Here is a 22063-nt window from a genome sequence, read left to right on the forward strand (position 1 = left end):
CAATGTGTTGATGGTGGACCAGCTCCTAAAGTGAGAGCAGCCTAGCTAAGGAGCACACCCCAGGACCAGGCGGCTTGATATTAGAGGACAAGCGACAGAATCCAAGTTCCTCTTTCATTTACCACCTGTGAAATGGGGCTGTCCATGTTTCCTGAAGTAAGACTTAAAAAGCAGAGAAAACTGGGTAATAGTAGCCCATGCCTGTAATCTAAGCAGGAGGATCAGAGTTCAAGATCTGTCTCAACTACATAAGGAATCTGTTTCAACTACATGGGTCACATGAAGCTCTGTTTAAAAAAAAAAAACAATAAACAAACAAAAAATAAAAGGGACTGGAGAGATGGCACTGACTGCTCATTCAGAGGTCCTGAGTTCAATTCCCAGCAACCACATGGTGGCTCACAACCATCTATAATAAGATCTGATGCCCTCTTCGGGTGTGTCTGAAGACAGCAACAGTGTATTCATATACACATAAATTAATTAAAACAAGAAGGAGGAGGAGGAAGAGGAAGAGGAGGGGAAGGAGGAGGAGAGAAGAAGAAGAAAGAAGAAAGGAGAAAGAAGAAAGGAGAAAGAAGAAGAAGAAGAAGGAGGAGGAGGAGGAGAGAAGAAGAAAACCTTGCCTGTAATCTTCTCCAGGGCATGACACAGTCAAGGCAGGTCTCACAGCAGCTGTGGTTGCCTGTAATGCCTGGGTCAGTGGCTAGGCAATCATGGATCAGGGAGGGACTCCTGGGGCCCTGTCTCTTGTTGAACTACTGGCTGCTGCTGAATTCCGGTGGCGGGGCAGTCATTGTTTTCACTCAAAGATGAGCCCAGTAAGCTTCAATGCATAGTTCCAAACCCATGGTTAAAGCCAGGGGTGCGTGCTCATGTGGTAGCCCACACCTTTAATGCCAGCTCTTCATCTCTGTCAGCCCAAGGCCAGCCTGATCCACAAAGTGAGACCCTGATACAGAGGGAGGAGAGAAGAGAGAGAGGAAGGGTAGTGGGAGATCCAAGGGACAGAAGTAGGATGCTCTTAGAAGAGTCAAGTATGCCAAGAGTGCAGAATCTTGCTTGGTTCCTATAAAGATACTGTGCCCCCGCCCCCCACATGTGTGGTGTGTGTGTACACAAGTCCCATTGTCAGTTCTCTGACATTCTTCACCTTATTCCCTCGAGTCAGGGTCTCTCACTGAACCCGTAGGATGACAACCAACAACCCTAGAAATCCTCTTGTTTCTGCTCTCTATAGCACTGCTCCTTATAAGCACACATGCACCATGCCCACATGCCCAGATTTTTACATGGGTCGTGAGGATTTGAACTCAGGTCTTCATTCTTGCACTGCAATCACTCTTAGCCACTGAGCCATGCCATTTCTCTTACTCCTAGGTAGTTTGTATTCCCAGTGCTGGGGATTGAACCTAGTGCCTCCTACATTCTAGTCACGACTCTCTTATCACTGGGCTACATCCCCAGTCTTGTTCCTGCTTATGTGTATTGGGGATGATGACAGTCATTTTAATATAGTCTGAATGTTAGAGAATTATTTCAGGGGTGGTGACATTGGTTATGTGACTAAGGGCCCTTAACCATCTTCAGGCTCAGTGTTTCCATGACTGAAATGTCTTAGGATCTGCAATGTACAAATAATTGTATAAACAAAGCAGATAAGGCAAAATGTGTCAAAATGAAGAATTTGACTTTTTTTAAATAAAAAGTTGCGGGAACAGCAAAGTACAAAGTTTTGATCAAATGTTATTCTCCGAATCCAGGTCTCTTAATAATTACCAATTTCTACGCAGGGCCGACTTCCCATTAGGCTGGTGGGTGAGTTTTGTTCCCGTTAGAGGTTTTTCATTTAATAGGGACTTTGTGTGCCTTGCCTTTAAGAACAAAAGTTTAAGTCCTGGGTCCGTTCTTCCAAATGTCTGGTCTTTTTCACCACAGCATCTGTTTCCTCGTCTATAAATGGGGAATTCCTCCCGTTCCGGACTGTGTAGAGCAGAACGCCAGATGCAACAGCCCCCGACCAGAGGGGAGTGAGTGTAGGATAGACCAGAGTTGGAGGTTATTTCTGCAAAGGGCTGGGACCGAGTTTCTCAGTAAGGGGTGGGGGTGGGGGGCGAATTCATGGTGGGTTATTGTAGCCTGTCCCCATCCCAACCTGCCTGTCCTGTCACAGATATTAGCCTTTCTCCTGTTCCGTAGTTTTACTTCCTCACACAGGCGAGCAGACACAAGCCTAACTCATCCCACTGTGCTACTGTGATCTTAGGGACGAACTCCTGGGCTCGACATCGACTCCACTGTAACTAAGCTCTGTTTCCCTCGAGGTCAGCGAACTCCAGGAGATGTGTGGCTCCAAGAAAAGCCAAGTCCTCCCACTACCCGGGCGACACCGTCTGAGGGCGGGGTCCCGGCGGCCCTGTTCCAATATGGAAGATCTGCAACTTCATACCACTCTAGAAGTTCCCCTTCCCATTGGCTAGCTCAGAGCTGGTTCTCCAATAATCCTGACGTTTATTGGTCGATCCAGAGCTGTTGCTGAAGTGATTGGTGCAGCCGCCATAGGGTGCGGCTCGCGGATTTTTTAAACATAACCGGGTTCCAGGAAATGCAGGAAAAGGGCGGAAAAAACCAAGCCTGACTGGGGGCGGGACTAAGAACACAGAAGCCCGTATTGGTTCTTCTGGGACCTAAGGGCGGTCCGTAAGCGCTTCTTTCTCGTGATTAGTCTGAGTCGGGGAAAGGAGGCGGGTAGTTACGTAAATCGGCAGAAGCGCTTGCTTCCATTGGTCAATTCTAGAGGAAGGCGGGGCGTTCGTGGCGACTGATTGGTGTAAGAAGTGAAGTGGGAGGGACTCTAGGCCAGAGGTTTTGTTGTGAGGGTCGGTTGTCAAGCAGCGACCAATCAGGGCAAAGGATGGAGGCAAGTGGGGGTCGCGCCTGGAGGGAAGCCTTGGCCTCCAGAGCTACAGCTGCAGGTAGAGTGGCTCTCGGGGTCTTGGAGGCAAAGGGAAGATGGCTCTAGTCTTCGCCGGGCCTGGAGGGGACAGTCCGGTCGCCGGCAGGAGGCTCTCGGCCAGGGCAGGCTGGAGCCATTGCCCCTCAAGGCAGACGGGCGGAGGGTCAAGCGAAGCTGAGGGACCGGTGGCAGGTTTGGGATGAGCGAGCAGGACGGGTGTGTGGAGGCCGGAGAGGGAAAGCTGGTGGGCCGGAAGCAGAGCTGAGGGTGTGCGGGGGATCGTATTGATTCGGGGCTCCAGAAACAAGAGAGCGAATGAATGGGGGAATTCTGATAGCAGCGGGGCAAGAGAAGTAAAGAGGGTCTGGCGAAGCATGGCCAACTAAGGAAGCTCAAGATGTGCCAGAACGGGAGCATAGGCAACTGGAGAAAGAGAATCCAGCGAGAGAGCTCCTGGGCAAGAGGCGAAGGGCCGTGGCGGCGGTGGAAGGCTCCATCCACGCTGTGGCCTTTTAGAATTGAGGAGTCATTCCGACTCACACCTAGACTGGAGACTCAATTCCTAGCTATGCCCTTGAGAGTTGCAGGGAGTGGGCGTGGTTCCCTTACCAGGGAGTTGGAGATGGAGAAGGCAGGAAGATTGGACCCTCAGAATCCTCTCGAACATCACCCCCTCCCAAGGCCTTTACTGTTCTCTCTCTCTCTCTCTCTCTCTCTCTCTCTCTCTTTACCTCTCTCTCTCTTTCTCTCTCTGAATGTCTGCCTATCTCTCAGTCTCTCTGTTCATCTCTGTGTATCTCCCTGTCTCTCTGCCTTTTGGATGCCTCTCATGGGCACCAAAACATAACCTCAGACTCCAGTGCCCCATCCAATACATGAGGTGCAAATCCGAGTGGACTGCAGATATGTGATACTCTCTGCCCCATAGCAGGTGCTGGGTTGGCAGTTAGGACACCCAGCATCCAGGAGCATTACTATAGGCCCCTAAGAAGTTCGTCTCTCCATCCCCTCGCCACCTACCTACCTACATCCTTCCTTCCTTCCCTCTTTCCCTTCCCTTCCCTCCCTCCCTTCCTTTCTTTGCGATAGGAACTGACAGAGATCTGCCTACTTCTAGCTGGCCTCCTGAGTGCTGGGGTTAAAGATGTGGGCCACCAGGCCCAGCTACCTAGGGAAGGTCTTTTATCTTTGGGCTCTAAGTCACAGGTTTTCAGACCCAGTGTGCACCTCAGCTCCAGGCCCTGGAGGCTCTGGCTAGTCTGTATCAAGTGGCCTTGATGACCCAGGGACTTGTAACTCATCTCAAGCAGTTCCTAACCCACCATCGCCTCTGCTTGCATTCTAGCCCAGTGTTGAGCTGAGATGGCCCAAGCCTGACATTCCATGATCTGGGATCCCGACCTATGTGTCCAGGCTGTGGCTTGATAGCGGATGATCTAAACCACCAGGCAGTCCTGGGCCAGGAGAGGCGGACTCTCTGCCTGGATGTTTGGGAACTCCCTGCCAACTTGATTGTCGGATCTGGGGGGGATCCACCCCCACCCCACAGAGAAAGCACACTCTGTTTTGTGGGTGGGGTCTCAGGCGCCACCCCCTGAAGCATGGCCACCCCCGTGGTCACCAAGACTGCCTGGCAGTTACGTGAGTACTTGTCATTTATCACACTGTTGTCCTGTGAGCGGAGTAGTCTTAGCCTTCAGCTCTGTCTCCTCTCCCTGGCACGAGAGAGACTCACAGTCCTTGTTTTCAGGTAGACAAAGATGTAAATTACGTTGGGCAGGTGATTAAGCAGTCCTTCCATGCAGCAAGATAATCACAGCTGTGCTTGGTACTTGCTCTGAGATTCAGGTGAGATCTGTCTGGTCAAGCTGATGAGCGGAGTGTTGTGAGGAAGGCTGAAAGGTGGTCCAAGAACCCCAGACATGTCCCAGGTCCCTTGTCCTCCATCAGATGCAAGGATCTTGGGATGGGGATGGAGGGGAGGTTGCCCAAAGATGCTGGCAGGGCTCTGAAGTGAAATCAAGCAAAAATAGTTCAGAATTCTTTAGCCTAAACTCTCTTAGATTCTTTTCCTTTGTTGAGATAGGGCATCCCTATAGCCTTTGCTGGCTTGGGACATGTTCCTCTGCCTCCTGTGTGCTGGGATTAAAGGACTGTGCCACAATGCCTGGCTCTTTCATTTTGGTTTTTTGTTTATTTGTTTGTTTCTTTTTCTTTTTGTTTTTTAGAGACAAGGTTTCTCTGTGTAGCCCTGACTGTCCTGGAACTCACTCTGTAGACCAGGCTGGCCTCAAACTCAGAAATCCGCCTGCCTCTGCCTCCCAAGTGCTGGGATTAAAGGTGTGCACCACCACTGCCTGGCACCTGGCTCTTTCACATTCCTAAACATTATTGAGGACTCCAAAAGGCTTTCATTTATGAAAGTCATACTTACCCATATATTCTGTTAGAAAACAGTACTGAGACAGATGTGCACTCAAACCTGACAGGAGTGACGATGTCATCACACGTGTGTCTTCTCAACGGCTCCTCTGGAGTGAGTGAGAGCACCCAAGGCAATACCATCCTAGCATTTCAGACAGTAGCTCCGTTCTTTCGGATCCTCTAAAAGGCTCTGGAGGATCCCTAGATCAGGCCTGGACGACCTGCATCTCACCTCTGTGGCTTTCTCTCCAGCCGTAGCTGGTTGTTGTAGGTTTGGTGTGCTGTCCCTGGGCTGTTTTCAGGAGCAGATCAGGAGACTTTGGGCAAAGCTGTTTTGGGGACTCAGTCTCCTCATTGAGAGATTGAGATCATTTTTAAGTTGTCCCCCAAAGCTGTAGGGTTCTGGGAGGACCCAGTTCATGGTGACTTTTGGCAGAGTAGCTTTATATCAACTGGCATTATGCATCCAACTCTTTAATGGCTTACCCTACCTGAAGGTAGAAGCTGATTCGAGGGAGCAAGTGAGGGCCAAAGTATCCAAGGTCACTGCATAGTGGGAGCTCAGCCCGGGGAGAGCAACCGGCTAGAGTCAGAGCCACAGCCGTCTGTTTCCAGTCCTGCTCTAATTTCGAGTGTGTGTGCTTGCCTGTGTGTGTGTGTGTGTGTGTTTGTGGTCAGTTAATTACTGATGAGGGTAGAGGGTGCATGAGCAGTGAGTGCAAAAGCCCGGAAACAGGAAGCTTTGTATGTTGGAAAGTCTTATAGGAAATCACAGAGCTTTCACACATCAGCAGGTGAGAAAGGGTTACCATGGAAACCTAGTGAGTTGTGCAGGGGCACATGTCCACAAGACCCTTGTTACTAAAGATCCAAGCATCAAAGTGTTTGAGCAGCAGGCAGTAGTATGATCAGGTATGTTGGGGGATCTGAGAGTTTCTTGTGCACAAAGGTTTTGAAGTATATAGCCTGAGGCCACACAGGCTGGGGCCTCTCGGGGCTTCAGGGTGTGATGAGGAACAGAAAACTCTTTAACCAGTGTAGGGTTGCTGAACCGCTGTCCCCTGTATCTTCCTCCTAGGATGTAAGTCCTTAGCACTTGTGGGCAGACAGAGAGTGATCCTCAGTTTCGGCTGAGGTGTGCCAGGCTGAACTGCTGGTGTCTGGGGAGGTACTGTTAGCTTTTGCTGGGAGGGAGAGCTGCAGCCGTCATCTGGCCTGCAGGAGACATTGATGAATTTGATTTGTTTGCATAAAAATCCAGCACCCACACGTGGGCCATTGCTGCTCGGTGTTCTCCCAGCCAAGCCGGAGAGGAAGACTCCTGTGAGGACCGGGTGTCCCTTTTGCTGGTGCCTGTGCTGTGTCTTCTTGTCCTTACAGGCTCCCATCAGCCCCTGCTTAAAGGGGAGTCATCCAAATCCCCCACTCCCTGCCAGTGACTCTGCCTGTTCCAGGCCCTGCTCTGGATCCATCTGATGCCCCTGGAGCCTGAGGGCAGAAAGCTCTCCTTCCACAGCCTCCCCGTGCCAGGCCTAGAGCAGATGCCTAGAAGTCCCTTCTGTGAGACCGCCACGGCTGTCTCTAGAGGTGGCCCTGAGGCTTGTTGAGGTGGGGACTCAACCAGACCTCTCTCTCTGCCTGGGGACTCTCAGACAAATTCAGGGTGTGGCTGCAGAGACAGGGGCTGAGCGTGCTCAGGAGCAGCTGCATTGCCCTCCTGCTGGGCTGGCCAGATATAGAAGGGTCTGTGGCTCAAGCTTGTGGGCAGCTGTCCCCAAGCGTGCAGAGGACAAGACTCTAGTCAAGCTGAGAATTAGAGCAAGACCCTCCTCCATTGGGTTCAGGTGGCAAGCCTTCCAGTACCTAGATTGGGGCTCTCACCCTCGTTGGGCCAGTTGATGCTCGTGCCAGTGGTGCCTGGCTAGGCCTTTCAGGGAGGTATCATTTCAGAAATTAACTGTCTGGCTTTCCTGGTCCTGTTTTCCAGGCTCCTTATGGTCTGCAGTTCACACAAGAGCTACCCCAGGCTGGGTAGCACAGGACCTGGGAGGAGGGGGAGGACCCCTTACTAACAGCCGTGGCATTCCTTCTCCGGGCCACCCAAGCCAGTTTCCAGCTCCTTTAGGGCACCTGCATGTTGGGGCTTCCCTTTACCCTCTCCGTTCTACTTGTTCCCAGAGGAGGCTGGAGTCCAGAGACTGGCTTGGAGGCCTAGTCTGCCTGTTGATACTCGGCTGAGTTTGTTCTTTCTGGAGCACTGATAAGGCCCGAAGTTCCCACCTTTGCTCCCCACTTCGGCCCTCCCACCGTGGCCAGGCCTGGGGCTCTGGTGGACTGTCCACAGGCCTTATCTCCTATCTACAGGGCCAGCCTTTTCCCACCCAGCTCCTGCTGTGTCTGCTCTCTCCTGCCGTTATCTCTATGGAACCCACTCCCTGCCTACCTGGGACCCTGATGACCACTCTGTCCCCGTGGCTGGTCTTCTGTCTGCACCTCAGCCCATTCCGAATGACCTGGCCCTGGGGTCACCCTGTTCTCCACACAAGGACCCTCTCTCACTCATGAGTGTCCAAACCCATGCAGCTGGCAGATTAGCACCATTTCAGGAATCTGAATTGGGACCTAGGGACAGCTGTCTAGACAGAACTTGAATTCTTCTCAGTGTTTGTCCCAGATGGGCTTTGTCTGTATGGATGGCACCTGAGCGCTTGAAAGGTGTGGTGTATCGGTCCATTTTTTAAAAATTATTTTTAATGGTTTTTTTTTTTTTTGTATCAGAAAAAGTATTATGAGTATGTCTGGATATTAGTGCTTAAAATAAGGTAGATAAAAATGGAAAGCCAGTTATTTATTTATTTATTTATTTATTTATTTATTTATTTATTTTGAGACAGGGTTTCTCTGTGTAGCCCTGGCTGTCCTAGAACTAACTCACTCTGTAGACCAGACTGGCCTCGAACTCAGAAATCCACCTGCCTCTGCCTCCCAATTCCTGGGATTAAAGGCGTGCGCCACCACTGCCCGGTTTGGAAGCCAGTTTTTAAAAGTGAACTTAGTCTTCGCACAGTATCTGTGGTAATCGGTTCTAGGCCAAGTCTGTATATGCTGAGTCCTTTATGCAGTGATGTGGTCTGTGTGTGCAGAAACGTGCAGCTCCTCTGGGTACCTTGACTCACCTCTGTTACCTGCAATACTTAATATAGTGCAAGGTGGTTTGAAGATTTCTTGCATTGTATCGTTCATGGACTAGCAAGGAGGAGAAGTCTCCGTGCACTGATACCTGCAGATGCTTGTTTCCTGACAGAGTCTTGCATGTGGCCGAATCTGGCCTGGATCTCATGATCCTTGTGCCTTAGCCGCCCACGTGCTGAGTTTACAAATATGTATAATGTGCCCAGTATAACGGACGTGCCTGTCCCAGGCATTCCCAGCAGCAGCTGGCTGAGTATGTGTGTATGGAGGAGGTGCTATGCAGTCTGTGTGGCTAGCTGTTGGGAAGAGAAATGAACTCAGGATGAAGTGTCCGAGCAGGGCAGGCTAAGGTGGAGAGACAGCCACCTCAGCCTCCAGCCCACACTTTGCCTTGCTGCTGGTCCTGAAACTAGTGGGGGTTACCTGGGCATCCTGCTCAGAGCTGGTGGCTAAGCATCCTCCATGTGGCCTGTCAAAGTCCCCTGACCACTTTTCCTCCCTCCTGTCCTATACAGAAGAGATCGTCGCCCATGCAAGCAATGTGTCCTCCTTGGTGCTGGGCAAGGCCTCAGGGCGGCTGCTGGCCACTGGTGGGGATGACTGCCGAGTCAACCTGTGGTCCATAAACAAGCCTAACTGCATCATGGTAAGTGATGACGTGCCCCGCCCTTGGGGGGAGCACCTCTGCAGGCACTGCTCATCCCAGCACACCATCAGTGCTACCCCAGTTGTTGATCACACACCATGTACAAGGCTATAGGCTGCTTTCCCAGGCAGGAGGGAAACCAGTAATTTCAGGCCGTTCTGAATGGCCAGGTTTTAGTCTGCACCTTTCTAGATACTTGTACACACACATGTATCTCGGAATACTACCTTACTCTAGTGTGACCTGGTTCTTTAGAAGCACAGGGTCCTGAGGATTTTCCTACGTCAACAAATACTGGACTACGGCATGCTTTTACGTGGCTTCTTTGGTATCCACCACCAGCATGAGCTGTAATTAGCTTAGCCACACCCTGTCATCAGTAGGGCTGCTGGCTCCAGCTTTTAGTTTCTGCTAAACCACACTATGTCGATCATTCTCATTTGTCCAAACCAGGCCTGGAGTATGCAATTCTGAGAAGCTATCCCAGCAGGCTTTGGGAGTCACTTCACATTTTCACCCACAGTACGGGAGCATGGCTGTGCCCCGTGTCCTCTCCAGACATCTTAAGCAATTGTCATTCTTTTGACTTTTGACCAAGTAGACAAACAAACAATAAATGGGGGACGTTGATAGCTGTTAGTGAAAGGTTGGTTATTTCAGGGTTTTTTGTTGTGAGACGGAGTAAAAGTGAGGCCATCAGATCAGAGCCGGTACGTCCAGGCTCAGTAAGAGGAGAATCCCTTTGCTGTTTGTTGGTTTTCATTTTTATTGTTATCCTTTTTTATTTTTGTATTTATTTTATTTTATTGGTGTATGGCTAAGGGTGGGTGTTTTGCCTGCATGTATGTCTATGTATAATGTACATGCAGTGCCCGTAGAAGCTGGAAGGGGACCCTGGATCTCCTGGAACTGGAGTCACAGATGAGTGGTTGGTAGCTGCCGTGTTGGTGGTGGGCATTGATTCCAGGGCCTCTGGATGAACCGCTGGTGTCCTTAACCACTGAGCCATTTCCTGAGCCCCTGGTTTGGTTTTGTTTGTAGGACTCAAACGTTTTCCTTCCCCATAAAATGCCAAAGTAATATACATAAATTGAAAAATAATCAGCACAGGCTGGAGAGGTAGCTCAATGGTGGAGCGCTTGCCTAAATAGCTTTTTAAAAAATAAAAAGTCACTAAGAGATAAGAAGATCAGTGCTGAAGTATTTCTCCCTTCAATGACTGCTGGGTCCTCTCTGGAGATAATTAGGTCCCCTTCTGTGTTCTGGAATTATTTAGTCCGTGGACAAGAAAATACATCCGGTTTCCCTCCAGGTTCTCGTTCTGTGTGCACTGCTGTAGCCCTGCGGAGCTCAGTCCTCCTCGTGTTTGAAGGGTTTCTGTGGAGAACTGTTACATGGACCCCCAGTCTCTAGCCAGGAATAACCTTGGGTTTGTGCTTGCAGAGAATAAGGCCCCTGAAGAATTGTGGCACTGTTGTTTTTATGAGACAGGGTCTTAGTGTGTAGCCCAGACTAGCCTTGAGCTTGGAGATTCTTCTGCCTCGGAGACCAGGGATGGTCCTTACCTCTGAGATCTCAGATGTACATCAGCACACCTAGCCTTGGATTGTGGGTTTGAGGAGAACATGTATTCCTTATGGGGTTGTGTTTGCCCAGTTGTGATCCTGGAAGCCTGGGCCCATGTAGACCCCTACCATTGTAAACAAGCTGCTACAACTACAGATTCAGGCACTGGTGCTGAGGAACGCCCCCGTTTCCCTCATGTCCCCGTTGGGAATATTGCCTTAGCTAACACTGGTGAAGGGGCTGACATTGAGCAGAGAGTGGCAGACATCTTGGACTTGGGGTCCAGTCTTCCCTTCCAAAAGCTGAGGCCGACAACACCTCCCACCTTACCTGGCCCAGCTCTCCTTGCTCTGTGCTCTAGACATGCAAGAACCCACTTCCAGACCTTCCCAGGCCTCTGGAGCGTGAAGCAGGCACCCCCGGGAGTCAGGTACCCAGCAGGCAGGCAGTGGAGATGCATTCCTAGCTTGCTATGGCCTCTACGGTCAGAGTAGACAGAGATGGGGAGAGCCTGGATGGGCTCATTCAGACTCCAGAGCAAAGGTTCAACATCTCATCTTGATCCCCTGTCCCCGTCTAGTGGTCCAGAGCCATTTCTATAGCTGACTCCCATGCCAGGAACACTCTAGAAGGGACAAGATTGAAGGATGCCTGCCTAGGGTTTGGGTTGAGTTTGGCTTATTTTTTTCTTTTTCTCTTTCTTTCTTTCTTTCTTTCTTTCTTTCTTTCTTTCTTTCTTTCTTTTTTTTTTTTTTTTTTTTTTTTTTTTTTTTTTTTTTTTTTTTTTTTTTTTTTTTTTTTTTTTTTTTTTCAGAGTCTCAGTATGTAGTCCAGACTGGCCTGGAACTCATCCTCCTGCCTCTGTTTCCCAAATGCTAGGGTCACAGGTGTTTGAAGGGCTGCTTCATCCATTGTGCTGATGAGACACCATGCTCACCTGAGTTAGGATATATACGGTGCCCCAGAGAACAGCTCACCACATATTATTTCTTCCAGAAGCCGTTCTCAGGGACCCTAAATCTGGGGCAGAAGCTGGGGGTTACCCCTGCAGTTCATTGGAGCTGCCACCTTCTCTTTGCAGAGCCTGACAGGTCACACGTCCCCTGTGGAGAGTGTCCGCCTCAACACTCCTGAGGAGCTCATCGTAGCTGGTTCCCAGTCGGGCTCCATCCGTGTCTGGGACCTGGAAGCTGCTAAAAGTAGGCCTCCCTCCTTCTTGTCCCTTTGTGTGTGGGTCCCACTTCAGGCTTGGGTCATTGGGCTGCCACCTCTAGGAGGTCTGGGTGCTTTGTTCCCTGAGCACTGAGCAGAGTAGGTGGTGCCTCCATATCATGTTATCAACCTAGCAGCAATGGTCACTGCCATCTCCCAATTGCTGGCATGAGATATCCAAGGGATGTAAAGTGTGTGTACATGTACATACGTGTATTGAGAACCTGGAAGGACATCAAATCCTAGGAGGTAGCCTGCAGGACATGTGAATAAGTAGACTGCCTTGTGGGAAGGGGCAGTAAGATACTGGGGAGCTCCCACCGGGGTTGGGGTGGGTGCCTGAGCTTCTGTTTGCTTCCTTTCCCCTTGTCTTCAGTTAATTTTTCACTTTGACAGGAATAACACAAGTTCTGAAAGTTTATTTTATCATGAACCTTGATGGCACAAGGTTCATGAAGGCTTCGACCCAATCATCCCCACCCCTGTTCTAAGAGCCTCCAGTCTCCCTTCCTTGCTGTTGTGCTCACACCACCACCATCGCTTTCCTAAAGACAGCATTTCCCTTTAGAACAACAAAACAAAACCAGGTGGGCCCCTCACACGGTGCCTGCCTAGAGCCCCAGCACCCAGGAAGTTGAGGCAGGAGAATTGCTATGGAGTTAAAGCCCAGCCTGGCCTGTGGTGTAAGACCCTCCCCCTCCCCCCAACTTCAAAGAAACAAACAGGAAATCCTCAAACAAAAACTGTACCCTCCTGCAGTGAGAGTCACTGGGGCATTGGACTGCCACCTCCTGGAGGTGGACTTGGCTCTGAGCAGCCACACCAGGCCTGAGCCCACTGCCCACATTTCTCTTCTGTCTTTGCAGACCATTTACATGGTCAGTATTTGTGCTGTAAGGACGCCAAGTGTTTGTTTTGTAAGTCGGTTTCTGTGGGGTGAACTATTGCTCCTTTTTCCATGTATATTTTCAGAGTCCCTGTCTGTCACCATTAGTCACTGTCACAGGTCCCCTCCTCTAGTGCAGCTCTGTCTTCCTCAGGCCCAGGGCTTAGGAGCCCTGGTTGCAAGCTGGCCATCACCCATGGCCTCCTCATCTCTGTCTTGGCTGTCCTGGGGTTTACAGTTCCTCTTCCCTGGTCTCCTTCTCTCCAGAATGAGGGAGCGAGGTGTGGTACCACACACCTAGAGACCAAGCTCTCAGGAGGCAGACTGCAAGTTCAAGTCTATCCTGTGTCAGAGTGCAGGGGCAAGTGCATAACTTAGAGATAGATCCCTTGCTTGGTATGTGGGAGGCCCTGGTTTGGTCTCTGGCACTGAGGGTGAATGGCAGGCACAGTGTTAGAGACCCTCCATGGCTGAAAGAGACTCTATAGTATTCAGAGTTCTATTGGAAATCATTTACTAATGGGATTTTGAAGGTGCCACTGTACTGCTTTTAGGTTCCAGAATTGCAGGTGGAATCCGGTGCTGTTTTTAGCTGGCCCTTACCATGGGATCTGCTTCTGCCTCCCCTCTTCTTCCCTCGGTTTGTAAGATACCATCTAGGCCTCGTGGCTACAAGCCCTCCTGCGGGTGTGGTCTCACACCTGAGCTTGGACCTCACAGGTTCCTTTTGGTCTAGAAATTCACAGCCTGGGTTGTGGCCACACAGACTCTCGCCCTCTCCAAAGGTGCTGCCAGCCCCAGCAGTCCCACAGGTTTGTCAGAAGAATCTGGAACTTGATGTGGAATCCCTGCCCCCAGCCCCTGTGCTGCAGTCCTGACAGCGAACTCAGCATCGTCTTCCAAACATTGTTCAGGCCAACCTTGGGAGGTCTGAATAGAGTTGGTTTGCTTGCTTCTGGGACCAGGTGCTGCATCTCAGGGGCACCAGCCTTCTTAGTCCAGTGAGAGATCCCTGAGTCTGGCTGAGTCTAAAAGATCCTTCTGGCATAGGCCCTACTGCATAATAGTAGACCCTGGCATGTGTGCCCGGCAGTGACCTTAACCAGGAATGGTTGTTTTGTGTTGTGGGCCCTGGGAAAGATGGCATCCTTTAGTCCTCTGGAGTGACTGCATGTTGATGATGTAGTGAGCCCAGGATGCCCTTATGACAAACAGCTGTGCACTGTGTCTCAGCAAATGTTCTTTGCCCAGGCCACATCAGGCCTCAACATTTTGTGTTTATCACTGGACATGGCAGGCTCTGTCCCAGAAGGCAGGCAGTCCCCAGCAAATATCACCACCCCTCATGCTTTGCCAAAGAGCCAAGGGCCAAAGAGAAAGCTACAGAGCCACAGCCTGCCCCAGACTTCCTCAGCCACTGTGCTCCTGGGAGATGAGAGTGATGCCTTCCTATAGCAAGGTGGAAATGGGCCATACAGCCTGGCTAGCAGGCCCACCATTCTGATAGATGGGCAGGCTGAGACCATTGAGGCACAGGGCTTAGTGGAAACCCTGTGCTGTAGGCGGCAGAACTCCTGTCCCCCACCCCTACCTCGTGCTCTCCGCTGTCTATTACTACCTCAGTTGATGATTCATTCTCAAGCTTGTCCTCAGAAGGGGGAGCTAAGGTCTCAGGGCCACTGCCATCCCACTGGGCAGAAGAGATGAGAATCCAGAGAAGCTTCTGAGAGAGCCACAGTTAACCGTGGAGGATGTGGACAGAGGCTGTACAGCCACTCCACTGGGAGACCTTGGAGGTCCTCACATGTGCAGACAGGTCCAAGTCTCTTCCACTCTGCAGTCCCTAGAGCCTGTGACCAAGGCTAGGCATCCCCTGGGAAAGACAAGTAAGGGCAGAAGTCATGGTAGAAGAATGTGGTCCTGCCAGCTTTCCTTGGTGCGGCTGGAAGGGAAGGGCGCAGGCTTGCTGGATCCCACAGGAAGGCACCCACACCTCAGGAAGCTGGCCTCTGTCAGGTGGGCCCCACCACAGCCTCTAGTGTCTGAGTGTCCCTTGCTGTGGCAGCAAGGCAAGAAGGGCAGCAATACAAGACAGCTAAGGAGCAGGGAAAGCCAAGCACTCGGTGTGGGGTGTAGCTGAGTTCGACATCCATGCCGCAGATGAGTCAGGTGCCTCCGCAGAATCCTCAGGCGTGAGAGGGGGCGTCATTCAAGCTGCAGTGCCCATCAGAAACCATGTGCGGAGCCAGAGGGACAGTGGACCTGGGCCCCAGCTGATGGCTGGCTAGGGCAGCTGTTGCTTTTGTGCTGTTACTGTCAGGGCAGCTCTGGCTCCAGTTCACTCCAGAGGCCACCCTTGTTCTAATTGTGGCCATCCTCAGGCAGGGTGCCTTCCTCTGGGCCATCCTCCACCCACCTCCTAGCGTTGTCAGAGGGACTCAGAGCTAACATGGAGTCGGCCAAAGCTGAACACCAGAAATGCTCAGTGGATGTGCAGTGATGGGAGGCACCCGATGGCCACAGCTCTGAGTGGTGTGTCCTCTCAGGACAGAAAAGGGAGAACACTCATGCTCTGAGGTTGGGGAAGAAGAATGAAGGTCCAGAGGACAGCCTGGAGGACGTGATGGCGACCTAGGGAGCAAACTAGAATGGGACCTGTACTGTCCCACTCTGAGTATTTGGTGTTTATTTTCTCATTGTTTAGTTTCGTTATAAACCAGTCTGAAGGTCAGAGAGCATACGCGGTGGCCTAGAGTCACACAGCAGTTAAGAAGCAGAGCTGGGACAGATCTAGCTTTGTCAGGCTGCCAAGCTCATCCTCGTGTAGATGGGTGCACTCTCCAGTAGTTACTCAGTTCATCTGTTCCTGGATCTCTGCATACCTGTCCCTAATGTGGGAACTCACTCCCTGTTAAACTTTGGTATAACCTAGGGATTGCTGGACTCTGTAGCCTTTGACCTACCACTCGTGAGCTGGTAGGCTTTGAAGTATAAAGTTTTTAAAAAGCAAGACAAGAGATAGACTTGAATGCTGCCAGGAATACTCTGAGACACAAGTTTGCCACCCCGACCTGCCAGACCTTAACATGGCACCAGGACAGCAGTGAATGACTAGTGTGCGATTGCGACTGTCCTCCGTTTTCACCTGCCTTAGGGCCATCTTCAAGGTCACTTGCATAGGTACATCCCACTGGGCATTGTGAGTCCCCCTGCATCCTCCTCTTGCCCATGACTGCCATCCAGCTGATGCTGGATTCTTTAGCCAAGCAACTTCCCTGATTGCAGCCTCTCTCTGCTCTCTCCTCAGTGCTGTCCCGGGGGTTATTCACCCTGTATAGTAGCCCCATGGCACGTGGCCTGGCAAGCATTGTTACTGCTGCTGCCTGGGGGCCATGGTACACACAGGCTACGGGGAATGCCTTGTGTGTTTCTGGGGATGTGAGTAGTGACAAAAATGGCTGTAAGACTGTCAGGGTGGTGATAGGGCTCTGGTTGGTCTCCTGTTTTCACATCGGCATCTCAGTTTCTGTGCCAAAGGGTCCACACAGACGGGTTTAGCTGCCTCTGCTGGCCAGCTAACACTTAACCTGGCACTTCTGCTTTATCTTGCTTCATTAGTTCTTCGAACACTCATGGGCCACAAAGCCAACGTCTGCAGCCTGGATTTCCACCCCTATGGTGAATTTGTGGCCTCAGGCTCCCAGGACACAAACATTAAGGTGAGGTGCCACTCAGCCACCCATCTCCCAAAATCAAGTGTAAGGGAATCTTCCCCTCATGGCAACATCCTTACCATCCTCGGGACAGAGGACATGTGGACGCTGGCCAGACACTTCAACTTGGAATTCCCAGCTTGGGCAAACCTCCAACCTTTCTCTTGGGGCACATGACCTAGAGGTATCCAGAGTCCTCTCTGCTGAGAGCTGTACTATACCCTCTGGCTTAGCCTCCAGGGACGTAAGAACTTCCTGTGGTTCACCCTTCCTACCCCCACCTCTGCTTCTCTCCTCTATAGCTCTGGGACATCAGGAGGAAGGGCTGTGTCTTCAGATATAAGGTAAGCATGGTCTGTGTGGTTACCAAGCTGGTTACCACACACTACAGTGGGGCTGGGGGCTGCAGTCTATTGCAGGTGACTCAGAACAGACCTTGAGTAGGATGAAGTGCCTTGGGTGGTCTAACTGGACCGCCCCCCCCCCCAGCTTCCCACCAACCCCGGGAGTCACGTATATTAAACTGTCCCACGCTTTGCTTTGGAAGTCAGATAGCTGGTGTCCCGGGTGCCAGGCTTCCTGCTCTTAGGTATGTGCAGTACTGTGGCTAACAGAATCCTTAAGGGCTTTTGGAAGAGGCCGTAAAACACCTTTAACATGTAACAAACTGCATACTTGTAATTTCCTGGAGGCTTGGGAGACCACATAGAAAGTGCATACAAAGAAGTGTTCCTTATATCTCCCAGTAGTGACTACCCTCTCCGTGGCTGGACCCTAGGAAGGCCTTGTATTTTGGGGCAGGCAGTAGGGATGGGGAGGTGCTATGGGATCCAGACCCCTCTAGCGAGCTTGGCTCTTTTCCTTCTCCTCAGGGGCACAGCCAGGCTGTGCGGTGTCTCCGGTTCAGCCCTGATGGGAAGTGGCTGGCATCGGCAGCAGATGACCACACAGTGAAGGTAACTCCTGACGTGGGCTTGCAGACTGTGTCCAGGGGTATCCTGAGCATACACAGACGGTGTCCCTGCTGACTGTGTTTATGTGACCCTAAACTTGAGAGTAGAGAGAGGCAGCTCAGACCCCTCTTAGGCAGCTCGGGCCCTGCCTGGCTCTTACTCTTTCCACCCTTGCCTAGCTTTGGGATCTGACGGCTGGCAAGATGATGTACGAGTTCCCGGGTCATACAGGGCCTGTCAACGTGGTGGAGTTTCACCCCAATGAATATCTTCTAGCTTCTGGCAGCTCCGACAGGTGAGGAGGTATCCTTTCATATGTCTGAAAGCCTATGTAGAGTGAATTTAAGCCAGGATTGGTTCCCAGTCCCATCCCTCCCTGGCTAGTGTCCTGCTCTGTACTGGCCTGTTAGGATCCACACTCCCTGGTGGGGCACAGTTCAGGGGAGACCCCTGGCAATTGAGGCTAGCTCTGGGGCAGGGCTGTTGGGCACAGCCTAGGTCATCTTCACCCTCCCCTCTGCATGCCCAGGGCCATCCCTGCCCCAGACATCACTCCTAGTGCCCCTACAGGGAGGGCCCTGGAGAGACCCTGGCTAGCATGAGGGACTGGCTTCCTGTGGCCATCTTTGCAGGACAATCCGCTTCTGGGACCTGGAGAAGTTCCAGGTGGTAAGCTGCATTGAAGGGGAGCCCGGGCCTGTCAGGTACGGGTGCTCTTCCCTGCCTCTGCTCCTACTTCTGTCCTGGGCTCACCTGCTTTCTTGGTGTCGGGTACCAGCTAGGACTGACAGCCAACTCTCCCCTGGCCTAGGAGTGTCCTCTTCAACCCCGACGGCTGCTGCTTGTACAGCGGCTGCCAGGACTCACTGCGTGTCTACGGCTGGGAACCCGAACGCTGCTTTGATGTGGTCCTTGTCAACTGGGGCAAGGTGGCTGACCTGGCCATCTGCAATGACCAGCTGGTGAGGGTCAAGTCACCCACCCTCCACCCTCCCGCTCCTGCTCCTACCTAAGGAGCCCCCGGGGTCCAGTCCCACTCTACACCAACTCTGTCGTGTCCCGCAGATAGGTGTGGCTTTCTCCCAGAGTAATGTCTCCTCTTATGTGGTGGACCTGACAAGAGTCACCAGGACGGGAACTGTGACCCAGGACCCTGTGCAGGCTAGCCAGCCTCTGACACAACAGACCCCTAACCCTGGTGTCTCCCTCCGCCGCATCTATGAGCGGCCCAGCACGACATGCAGCAAGCCTCAGAGGTGGGTGCTGATGGCCCCGGCAGGGTGTATGTCCCAAGAAGGCACCTGGATACTCAGCCCTTGGCCTCACTGAGGATCCTTGCCTGTTTGTTTGGCTCTGCACCCGCTAGGGTAAAGCACAACTCAGAGAGCGAGCGGCGCAGCCCCAGCAGCGAAGATGACAGGGACGAGCGCGAGTCCCGGGCGGAGATCCAGAACGCGGAGGACTACAATGAGATTTTCCAGCCCAAGAACAGCATCAGTGAGGCCACACCCCTTCCACCTCACAGCCTGGCACCTTGCTGTACCCCCTAAACCTTACCTGCTCTCCACATTCTTGCACCGGGCTGAATTCTAAAACCAGGAACCCAGTTGGACACTTGTAGCAGAGGCAGCACCACTTGCTGGTGGCTCCTGCCAACCTTCTGCCCAGCTCTAAGCAGGCTATAGGTGTATATGGGCTCATGGAGCCAGGAGCATGTGCTGGGGACCACTCTCTAGCCATGCGTCTATCTTAAGACCTCAGCCACATACAGGGCCTCTTCCCAGAGAGCACATGGGAACCCAAGTGTCAGCCCCCTTTGCCTTGGCAGGTCGGACACCACCCCGGAGAAGTGAGCCCTTCCCAGCACCCCCAGAAGATGGTGAGTTGGGCAGTGCTGGCCTCTAAGGACCAAGCCTTGCCTCTCCTGGCCCAAACCCTGCCCTACCCAATTAGGTCTTGTCTCTATATCTACCTAAAAGTGCTTACCATGTATCTGACCCCAGGGACGGCCTTAGAGGTAGTGTAAGCAAGGCAGAGATAGGTGCTTCTTTGAAGCCCATGCCTGAATGCTTGGGGAAAAAAAATGTCCCTAGGGTGTGTGCTACTGAGGACTGGGTCTACCACGTGAGGCGATCGGGACTCTGAGGTTTAAGGGCTGGTGAGCAGAGGGAGAGAAAAGCTGGGGTGGGGAGGAGTTAGACAGTCATCAGAACCCAGACCTGGAGCAAGAGCCAGGGAGCCAAGTTGGAAGCCAGACACAGTGACCCCTGGCCAGAAGTTTGGGACTGAAGAAAGGGACAATCCAGTCGGCTTTGGGATGCCAAAGGGTCTATCCTCCAAAACATCTCTGTCTCCTGTCTGCCCTTGGTAACTCAGGTCCTCCTCTTTATCTTTATGAGACTGACAGTGTTTCCTGCTCACTGCCCACTCATCTGCCCGTTTTACATCCTGCACTCCTGATGGCAGGATTGTCTGGAAACTGTTGGGTCCCATCCACACTCATCCAAGGACAGCTCCTGCCTCAGCTTGCCAGGACCCTCACCTGCTGATGGGCTCCCAGCTCCCGGGTCCCCTCTGTCCATCTGCTGGCACCTGCTTCCCTCTCATGTTATGCAATCCCATCCTGTCCTCTGACCTCTTTCCACCAGGTCCATGTAGGCTGGCATTGAGCTTTTCTTTTTACTCCTAGACGCAGCCACAGTAAAGGAGACCTCAAAACCCAGCCCAGCCATGGATGTGCAGTTGCCGGTGCCAAATGTATGTCTGAGCAGAGAGGGCACCCTGTGGGTCTGAGCCAGGGTTGGGACATTTCTGTCAGGAGCTGAGGGATGCTCAGCTGTAGGCTCAGCCTCTGCTCCCTGCAGCTCGAGGTCCCAGCACGACCGTCAGTCATGACTTCCACTCCTGCACCCAAGGGTGAGCCTGCCATCATCCCTGCCACACGGAATGAGCCCATTGGCTTAAAGGCCTCAGACTTCTTGCCCGTGAGTGGGACCTGCCCAAGAGGTGGGGTTGAGGGCTGACAGGAGAATGAATGTGCTATCTGCTCCTGTGCCAGCATCTGGGTACCATCCCCACAGGCCGTGAAGGTCCCCCAGCAGGCAGAGCTGGTGGACGAGGATGCCATGTCGCAGATACGCAAAGGCCACGACACCATGTTTGTGGTGCTCACCAGCCGCCACAAGAACCTGGACACTGTCCGAGCTGTGTGGACTACAGGAGATATCAAGGTGAGGGTGAAGCCACATGGTGGGGCCCTGGGGTAGGGCAACCTTGTGTTAGAGTAGCCAGCTTCCATCAGCTGAGCACTGACGTCAGGCTGCGCCTTGCCCTCCTGTTGGCACAGTCTGTTTCATGCCTCCAACCCTGCCCATTCCCATCCCATGCTGCCCTCTTAATGGAGCTTGTCTGCAGACATCAGTGGACTCTGCAGTGGCCATCAATGACCTGTCTGTGGTAGTGGACCTCCTGAACATTGTCAACCAGAAAGCGTAAGTGGCCTTGAGGAGGAGGAGAATGGGGTGGTCGGGCCGGCTGCTGGCATCATACCCAGCTGTCTCTCTAGCTCCCTGTGGAAGCTGGACCTGTGCACCACAGTGCTGCCCCAGATCGAGAAACTGCTGCAGAGCAAGTATGAGAGGTAGGGAGTCCCTCCAAACCCTGCAGCTGTCAGAGTGGAAATAGGTGTGTGTGTGCATATGCCCATCTGTGGAAGATCCCTTTCTCTTGTCCTCTCTGACCACCTGTGTATGACTCCATCCATCTTGCTCCTGAAGCTATGTCCAGACCGGGTGCACCTCCCTGAAGCTGATCCTGCAGCGGTTCCTACCCCTCATCACTGACATTTTGGCAGCCCCGCCCTCTGTGGGTGTGGACATCAGCAGAGAGGAGAGGTAAGGGGTAAGGTGTAGTTCTTAGCCTCATTTGTGCATGGCTGTGCCCAAACAGCTTACAGAGAACAGTGTCTGAGAGTGGCTCAGGATGCTGTATGTCAGAGCACGGGCCTTTTGTGTCCCTGCACACTGCCATGGCTTGGGGGACATTTTTGTGCTCTTAGGAGGGACTGGAGTGGTTAGGGGAGCATCCTGAGATGCTACCTCTTGGCCTACAGGTTGCACAAGTGTCGACTTTGCTTCAAACAACTCAAGAGCATCAGTGGCCTCGTCAAGAGCAAGTCGGGTTTGAGTGGCCGCCATGGCAGTGCCTTCCGTGAGCTGCACCTACTCATGGCCAGTTTGGACTGAGGAGCACATGGTGGGAGCACCCGCAGCCCTCACACTCTAGTTTGCTGTATGCCCGTGGCCCACGAGCCTCAGCCTGGCCTCCACTCCTGCCCTGCTGGCCATCCTGGAGGCATGGTTGCCAGCCTGCTGACCACCTCCTCAGTTGTGGACTAAGCTCCTCTCCGGCAGCAGCTGCAGTCTTGCACAGCCCTTGCTGCTCAGGGCAACTCCAGCCTCGGGGCTGCTGCTGTAAATTATCAGGCAGATTTATTAAATTTATAACTGTTCCTGA

The 22063-nt window shown here is 52.4% G+C and overlaps 1 protein-coding gene across 1 annotated transcript; it reads left to right on the forward strand.

Moving 5' to 3' along the window:
* Window positions 1–2856: 2856 nt before the first annotated feature.
* Katnb1 (katanin regulatory subunit B1) lies at window positions 2857–22063 on the forward strand. Its single transcript, XM_021169746.2, has 20 exons — window positions 2857–2975; window positions 4302–4597; window positions 9088–9218; window positions 11866–11983; window positions 16501–16601; window positions 16898–16939; window positions 17468–17551; window positions 17728–17843; window positions 18181–18252; window positions 18360–18510; window positions 18614–18804; window positions 18915–19045; window positions 19377–19427; window positions 20238–20305; window positions 20413–20532; window positions 20629–20778; window positions 20963–21039; window positions 21114–21188; window positions 21325–21441; window positions 21660–22063. Exons 2-20 carry the CDS (start codon window positions 4558–4560, stop codon window positions 21790–21792), a joined length of 1968 nt encoding a protein of 655 aa, XP_021025405.1. The 5' UTR covers window positions 2857–2975; window positions 4302–4557; the 3' UTR covers window positions 21793–22063.

This window comes from Mus caroli, chromosome 8, assembly GCF_900094665.2.
Source record: "Mus caroli chromosome 8, CAROLI_EIJ_v1.1, whole genome shotgun sequence".
Taxonomy (NCBI): domain Eukaryota; kingdom Metazoa; phylum Chordata; class Mammalia; order Rodentia; family Muridae; genus Mus; species Mus caroli.